General features: G+C 50.6%; 1 protein-coding gene across 1 annotated transcript; it reads right to left on the reverse strand.

Annotated features, from left to right (window-relative positions):
* Positions 1–7052: 7052 nt before the first annotated feature.
* On the reverse strand, positions 7053–8956 carry LOC149308515 (uncharacterized). The gene is made up of 2 exons (XM_089536893.1): positions 8184–8956; positions 7053–7763 (listed from the first exon to the last, which is right to left on the reverse strand). The coding sequence occupies exons 1-2, from the start codon at positions 8778–8780 to the stop codon at positions 7053–7055; spliced, it is 1308 nt and encodes a 435-aa protein (XP_089393019.1). The 5' UTR covers positions 8781–8956.

Raw genomic sequence — 8956 nt, forward strand, 5'->3', positions numbered from 1 at the left:
ATTAGAACCGGTTCTACTGAACCACGAGTGGATCAGGACTCTCCTACAGAGCTTGAGCCACATCCACCGACAAGTGGCCACAAACCTGGGGAAAAATATGCAGTCCATGGATCGCAAACTAGGGTGGGTACGCAACCCCCAGCAGTGGGACCCAGGACAGCTGGTCATGTACCGGAACTTTTCCCAACATAAACATGCCCTCTCAGCCAAATGGGTTGGACCTGTAAGAATCACCGAACGCATTTCGCCAGCGGTGTACAGAGTAACGATCCCCAGCAAACAGGGAGACAGATTTAAATATTTCCACTCATCTCAGTTGAAGGAATGGAAAGGGGATCCCACCCCGATGAGGCCCGTCCAGGGGTGGCCCGAGCTCCCCCTAGTAAACCTGTCTGAAACTTTCCTGTGTGAGGACGGAGGCTAGGAAGTAGAAAGCCGTCACTCACAACCCGTCTCTGTTTCCCTACAGGGATACGAGATGGTGCTCCATATTTGGGCCCTGTGGATCCTTATATGGCTAGACAGAGACATGGCATCCCACATCTACCCCACCCAATTCGACACAACGTGGGAATTCAACATAGAGGCAGATTGTCACTGGGCGCCACCCTACGAGGGAATTTACAATGTCCTAGATGCTATGGATGAAGCCCGCCTCTGGTATGACAAAAAACTCCCCCTCAAAATCAAAACTAGAATCTACTTCACGGAGATGCAGACAGTAAAATCCGAAGTTATCATGTTTGGTCCGCAGGGACACGTATGGGTGGAGGCTGATGCAGGACGCCTCCCCCTTACCCCAGGATTCTGGAACAGACACCGATTTGACCCCCCACTTAGCAGAGCCCCTGCCTCGTTTTACACCACCCTTACCTTAGACAACCAGTGTCGTCCTACATGGACGTGGAAGACTAGGCTCTTCCTGTGCCAAAACTTGACCCGGATACCCACTAGGTGCAGTGTGGGGTGTCGCAACATTAACTGTCCCTACATCCCCATCTACACACCCGCGATACTTAAAGAACCCCCAATGTACATAGGGAATGTGGTGGTTAGAAAAGATGTAGTTGTCTATGCCTACTCAGAAACGCAGCCCATCATCACCACACTGATTCTAAACCTCACCGCCGTAAATGTAGCCCGTACGATTCCCTCTTGTAGCCCCTACCTAAAAGCAGCCTGGGCTCAATGGGAACAGCTAGAAAAGAGATGGCAACCCGTGACTCACCCCCTCTTTAGGGAGAAAAGAGACACACTGGGAAATGTCCTGGGTGGCCTAGGAATAGGAGAAGGAATATTAAATGCCATAGGCACAGAGACATTGGCAAACAAACTGGGCTTGGTCGGCTCCAAAACGAAAGAAGCAGGAATCTCTATTGCATCCGGTTTAACTAATGTGGCACAGGGGATTGATATTATTGGACATATCCTCCCCCAATGGGTAGGAGTTGAAAAGGAAATCATCATAGATTTGGGAAAATCATTACAGAACAGCATATATAACCTGTCTATTGCCATTCAGTGTACACAAATCCAGAGCAGCCTCATGGCCTTCGCATCTCAATTGATACAAGCCTCCCTTATGAAATTGATACACCCGGAAATTCTAGGGCTTTTAAAAATCAGATATCCAGACTCTATCCACTATCCTGCTGATCTGATGGCTGTCACTGGAGCCCAGTGGCAAAACATGATTCTGAAGGTAGGAATATACCATGAAAGAATATGGGACCCCCAGATCATACATCCAGTCTCTCACATGGGCTTACCTCTGGCAGAGAGCAACACCACCATGATCCCCGATAGAATATTACATTGGTCTAATGGCACGCATTTATATGACCTATCCGGGTGTGTAAAAACTAGACAGTGGATGCACTGCTATGGCGGCTTAGAAGGAGCCCCCATTCAGGACGTCCAAGAGCACCTCATCATCCCCGTACGTGCCTCATCTATGGTGCAAATGACCCATGACTGTTTTTGCCTTAGGACCCCCTGCACCCACATAACCATCCTCCCACAGGAATATGACATAGATATAGACAGATTCAAGGGGAACCCCTGCTTTTGCCGAGTGCATGTAAGGGATTGCCTCGGGCAAGAGTTCTACCTACATGAACTTGTCAGAGAATACACCAGCGAGACTGTGTACCAGATAGACAAGAAGCTGTTAAGAGGCTTCCACATTGAAGAGGAGCTACAAATCTCCAAATGGCTGCGCCTGCTTGCTAACCTTAGCGAGGCCGCCAAACAAATTGAGCAGACTGAGGCTCACATCAAATTGACAGTAGACCTTCGGGCCAAGCAGATCCTTAAGATCACCCAGGATATACAGCAAGCAACCAAAAAGTCTTGGTGGGGAGACTGGGACTGGTCCGCCACGGGGCAAGCCATCCTAAAGTTATTCACCAATCCACTAACAATAATAATAATCGTGCAGGTCATCACAGTAACCGGGAGCGCCAGCCTAATATGCTGGGTGAGAAAACAGATGGCCGAACTCCGAGCCATCAGAAGGGAATTGGACCTACCACCCCCTTCGTCTAAACACCACCAGCGCTCCGCCTATTAGGCCTTACGACCGTCTGCACTAATTTGGACACCAGGGATCGAGCGGGGGAAAAACCCCCACCCTTTTTGTTGAGGTAGAGAGTTGTTATCCTTGGCAGTGGTGCAAAACAGTCCTGAAGGGCGGTTGACGCTCGTCGCCAGCCATTGTGTATTGCCCGTTCAGCCAAGCCAAACAACTCCCTACCACCTCAACAAGGACCCTTCACAGGGACGCTTGCAGAGCTGATCTCACAGCTAAAAATTCAGAGAGCCTCACTATGCCTGACCACCTTTTAAGTAGGGGTGAGCAGAATAAAACACATAATTTGGCCTAATTTCGGACAAAGGGTCATCATTGGCACGCTGACCCACTTCCTCAGGTGCAACTGGCATGACATCGCCACCTGAGCGGCTTGCAAACAGCGTTAAAAGCTCCAAAGACCAGGCATTTGCATAATAAACAGCAGGCAACTCTCTCATTGGGCTAGCCGCCTGCGGCCCAACCCCTTTTTCTTTCGTCACGAAAATAGCTCCGCCCTGCATGCTCTCATGGGCAACCCCTCCTCCCCTTCCACAAACTGGAAGGAACCACTAAGAGGGTACGAGGGGGGGGAGAAAAGAGAAACTCTTTCTATTCTTTCACTGAAGTGTGGAGCGGGGGAAGTTCCCCCGCCCCTGTTTGTAATGTGTGTGTGGGTAGTCATCCTTGGTGGCACTAGCCGGACCTATTTGGGGCATAATCTTGCCGACCACCTAATGGAACATCTCATGAGATGCTTCATCAGGTGCCCGGCAGAGGGAGCGCCTCCAAACAGTACCACCAGGCCGTTTTGCAGCACCACCAAGGATAACTCCAGGCAGCACTCCGGATGCATCCCTTTAACGGGAGCCCCAGCAAAACGATGAGCCTCTCCAGCTAAAATCAGCGGACCTCTCCAATCCTCCTATCCTTCTAGCTCACAGTGACCCCCTACTCATCTGCATATTCTCGGTCCCAGCATGCCTTACCCGATTTCACTGTGATCAGAAACTACCCTTCCCAGCCTACATCTCTCTCTCCCTCTGTCTGTCACCCTCGGGGAAGGTAAGCCCCCACCGCCAAGTCGGCGCCAGCCCCAAGAGATGTATCCAGAGCCGGAATGGAAGCAAGCCGCCCTGGTCTTTGCAGCCCAGCAAGCCGTCCCAGCCGGATCTCCAGCCCTCTCCTGCACCGCCGATACAATGTTGCAATGCCATGGACTCTAACCATAGCTTATGCAGTGGCCCTGTAAAACTTAGTATCCAAATGCGAACTATTTCGGCCAGCCTTTGAACCTGAAGGCCACTGCTTTTCTTGTGATGTTTTATGTTACAAATCAGCTGATTACCGCTTTTCATGTGCCATTAAGCCCATTGGAGGCTTTGTCAATTGTATATTCCTTGCAAATTGCTTGCAGACGGCTCTCCCCTGAGCCAGTGAAGGACCTTTTATGTTTTATGTACCCCTATTGTTTACCCCCACACCTTTTGACTTTATATAAACTTTGGTATGAATGGTGCATGATTGGGTTCCAGATCAACAAAGGCTCCCCAGGCTTTGCAGGGCTATACTCCCCTTGATAGGACAACCTCTTTAAATATTCACACCCCAAAATTTATATGGCAGAGAATAATTCGGAAAATACCCATCCACTCGCCTGAGTGTCTGTGAAATTTCCGAGGGGGGGGGAATGTTACCCATGCTGCTTCATATAAATTTTGGAATCAATGATAACCCTTGGATGACCCCTGACCAGACTCCAAGCCTGTCCGCCATCACTGGCAAAGCGAGAGGACATGTGCCCCTCCCCTGAGGAGAAAAGCCCCATTTACATCTTAGAAGGTCTGGGAAGTCGCATGAAGGGATTATCTTGAGTAAGAAGGAGAGGAATGTTTGCCTTTCCTGTCGCTATCACCCCCTCCTCAAGTCTGTTGTCCGAACAACTTAAGTCATTGATATTATCAGATCCAGACATCCAGGTGAAAGAAAGCAATTAAACGCCTTTGTTCCAATCCCCAAAACTCTCTGCCCTCAGGCGAGATTTCGCCCTTAAAAGGTCCCAACTTTGGCTGCTCAGCGCGCCATCCCAAAGGTCTACTTACTCCACGTCAGTCAGACCTCTGATCTGGTAGCCGGCATTTCTGCTCAAACCCAGGTTGCGGAGCAGACTTGTCTCACTATCCCACATCCCATTCGCTTCCCGGAGGAAGACTACATCTTGGTGAGTATACCATTAGCAGAGCCTAAACATCTTTTCCACAATTCCAACCTACCTTCCTGAGCCTTGAATGTGTGTGTGAGTGTGTGTGTTGTGTGTGTGTGTTTCCCCTGTTTTCAATAAAGTAGACATTTAGTTATTGCAATCCGTCTCAGCTTCAGTTATTGGGAGGCCCTGGTCTACTCCGTATAAATATCGGGAGGGCGATCTTGGTGGGCTCTTGTAGCCAGCCCCCTCTTGCAATATTTGAGCTAATAACAACATAATAAAATTCCCCTACGGACCCTTGGCTACAGCACAATTGTCTACAGTCTTGCTTCCCGCTAATAGTACTGCAGGACTTAAATCCCAAGATTTAACTAGAGCAAACATGTTTGCAACTCACAAAGTGTGGGTGGTGCCGCTGCAGCGACCCCAGCAGCATGGGACGGTCCAGGCTGCGACTGCGATTCCTCAGCTGTTGGGTATGACAGAATAGTTAAGTACACATGGTTTGTTGTGTGACAGTTTAACCGGCCGCAGGGGGTGTGGGGGTGTGGGGGCGTCCTAACATACCTCGTAGCAACTGCTTTGCCATTACCTCCAACAGAACATAAATGGGGCCTGACAGCAAAATATGCTTCTATAACACCTCCCTTGGAAGGGTCAGAGTGGATGACCACATAGTGTCCCACGGTCTAGTTTTCCTCTTCCTTGGCAACCTAATTCCAAAAACAAACTCCTGCGTGACATTCCCTGATCCAACGTACCCTCGATCTGCCCCGCCTCCTCCTCCTCCTCCTCCTCCGCTGGTGATTCGCGGACAACAGGTGCCTCGTCCTCTCCCTCCTCTCCCAACACGGAGGGCTCCTCCTCTTCCTCCTCCTCCTGTTCCTCCTCTTCGGAAGACGGCGAGGAAGAAGGCTCACGGCGCCGGGACCCCCTCCTCCTCCTTGGTCTTCCCCGATCAGAGTCGGGGGCTGGAAAAAAATAAACGGTCTCAAGGAAAGATCATGCGCACAATTAGTCATTCCCCCTACTTGTGCAACCCCACCGCGCTACCCCACCGGTAGCCAAACCTTTGACACTTACCTGGCGGGGGCCTCCGTTCCCGAGCTGCAGGCCGCCCTGCCCTCCGCCACATGTCCGCCAGCCTCTGGTAGAAAGGCGGGCGGACATGTCGCGGGGGGCTGCCCTGGGCGATGTCCCGGGCCTTGAAGAAAGCAGCCTTAAGATTTTTGAACTTGGTCCGGCATTGCACCGGAAGCCGTCTCCAACCGTGCCTTTCGAGGTGCCGGGAGGCTCTCTCGTACAGATGGAGGTTGGGGTGGCTGCTGGATCGCATCAGCCGCCTCAACCCCGCATCTGTACGGCTGAGAGAATCGAGCAGGAGGTCGGTTTCTTGTGCCGTCCAATGCTCGATCCTTGCGAGCCTCCTCGGCGCCATCTTCCCCCAACGGACAGACTCTGCGCACACATGGGCCCAAAGTTTCAAAAAGTAGCCCTACACCTGTTAGCCAATGGCTGGAGGGCTCCACAGGTAAATTGTTACAATGTAGTCAACTCAAGCTTGGCGCCGTTAGAGGAGGAGTGCAGCCGGTGACATCACTCCCCCTCCCCTACGGTGGCCCAGAGCGGCCTAAAACTATGCGCATAGCGTGCATGCGCATAAATTATCTTTTTTTTTTTTTTTTGGCAGTTACATGTTGTGTAAACGCTTGCATGAAGAAAGGGTTGGATCTTGTTTCCTATTCAGGAAACCAGACTTCTCCCTCCTAAAGAATTCTGCAGGACACAATCTGTACTATGGCCTGTATTGGGGTGCTCCATGCGAGGCCAGTGCATTGCAAGTTGGGGGAAGCTGGTAGTTGATGGGACAGGGAACAAATGGTGTGGCTAATTAAACCAGCGAAATGCACAACTGTGCATGTGGTCAGGGCCTCCACTGTTCCAACACAGCAAAGCTGCAGACAATGTAATGGGAGGAGATTTATGCACCACCAAGCTATAACCCAAAGTTGCACAACTGAATGGGAGTGCAAAGCTTGTTCCACTGAACGTGGCATGTGATGGCTCTCACAGTTCCCCTCTCCCACCAACACTAGAAGGAGATGCAGGGTGAATGTCATGACATCCCTAAACACGCGCACCCAATCTCGCAGTACGCTCATGGCATGTTGTGTTTCCAAGGAAGAAAAGGAAAACATAAAGAATAGCAAAGGCAAACCTTTATTTTTGCAACAGTGAAGAGAAAAAAAACACAAAACCGTGGTGGTAGACAAGTGTTTAAGGGACCCGATGCTTTAAATCCCAGAAATACTGCACCAGTGCCTCCCTTGTCTGCACACCATCTGCTTTTTCCTGGTCGGCGTTTGCAGTGCGTAAACTGGCAGCATTAAGCACAAATCGCCTTGGCCGAGATGGTGCCCCCTCCAAAATGCGCCCTCCAGTCTCCACAAGGTTATGGAGAACACAGCATGCCACTATGACAGAGTTAACGTTCTCCTCTGCCAGCTCCAATGGTGCGGTGAGACACCGCCATCTTGCCTTCAAGCGGCCAAAGGCACGTTCCACTGTGTTCCTGGCTCTATTGAGGTGGCGATTATACAGGGCCTGGCGCGGCTGGAGAGTGCCTTTGAATGGGGTCATGACCCAGTTTTTCACCCCATATGCTGCATCTGCAATAAGCAGTGGGCCCACCTGCTTGCCACAGATGGTGACAGTAGGATTCCCTGGCACAAACAGGCCTACACGCATGGTTTGGTAGATGGAAGAGTGGCGGAAAACGAAGCCGTCATGCGAGGTCCCGCTCCATCCAATGCACACATTGATGAATAGTCCAGTGTGGTCCACTGTTCCCTGCAACAGCATGCTGTACGTGTCCTTGCGGTTGATATACTCCCCACCCTGACGCACTGGCGAAATGATGTGACAGTGGCACCCATCAACAGCCCCGATTACTTGTGGGAATCCCATAGCCTCGAAGCCTGCCATGATCTGGAATAGAAACAGCACACCTGTAAATAGCACAGCAAGGCTAAAGGTCGGCAGTCATGGAACAAACCTGCATGTATGTAAATAGATATAGCGTGTCACCCCACCTAGAACCATTGCTGAATGATAATAACTTTAGAGGTTAGTGTTGTTGTAGTTACTATTATATGCAGAGCAGGAATATATACAAGTAGATCTGCAAGAAGGGGGGAAGGAAGACTTACACCGCCTTCAACAAATCCCAGGAAAGAATGGGAAGTAATCATAGCAATATTATGAGAAAAATGGCAAGTAGGTAAATAATAACATTTATGGTATCCCCACCCTAAAGCCAAGGTTTGCTCACAGTTTGTTAATAATGCATCTAGACTTTTCCCTACCCTAAAGGGTGTAATCAGTGGCAGCAATAGCAATATTAAGTACCTTCCTGTGGTCCCCGAGGTACACTGTCTTGTGAAGGAGGACTTTCTCTATAGCCAGGACTACAGAAATAAAAATGGTGCACACTGTCGATTTCCCCACGCCGAACCGGGTGGCCGCTGTGCCATAGGACCCCTGGTTAGCCAGGATCCAAAGTGCGATTGCCACCCTCTTCTCCACCGGTATGGCGGAGCGCAGATGGGTGTCCTCCCTGCAGATCTCCGGACTTAGCTGTTCGACAATAAGCAGGAAAAGCCTCCTAGGCATCCTCAGATGCTCTATCCATTTTTCATCGGACCAAACGGTGCATAACAGCTTCGGCCAGAAGTCCGTCTCGTGTGGGTAGACCCACCACCTCCTGGGCAATGGCCGGAGACATTGGGAAATTCTCCCACCCACAGTCGCTACAGTTTGCTGGGCAAGGCGACCAACCACGAGGCTACTCTTCCTGCGAGCGTGCTTCCTCCTACTCGCCCTCCTCCTGTTCGCAGCGAGCATACAGTAGAATTGTTGGAGGTGCCTATGCCTGCGCCGCAACAACGCAACAACAGACCTGATTATAGCTTGTTGGGCCAGGATGAGATACAACAAGGGATGCATCTTCCGCTCTTACTGTTGGAACTGCAAATGCCGGACAAAATGGCGACAGCAGATGTGTGGTCGCAAGGCAATTGCCAACAGCGGAAGTAAACATGTAAACCAACACAAAAACAAAAAAGACACGTGACTGTTGGGAACCTCGCGAGAAAGAAACGGCGTGCATGCGCATAAGCTTT

This window comes from Sceloporus occidentalis, unplaced genomic scaffold (genome assembly GCF_023333645.1).
Source record: "Sceloporus occidentalis isolate IW3139 unplaced genomic scaffold, rSceOcc1.0.p SCAF_8, whole genome shotgun sequence".
Classification (NCBI taxonomy): Eukaryota; Metazoa; Chordata; class Lepidosauria; order Squamata; family Phrynosomatidae; genus Sceloporus; species Sceloporus occidentalis.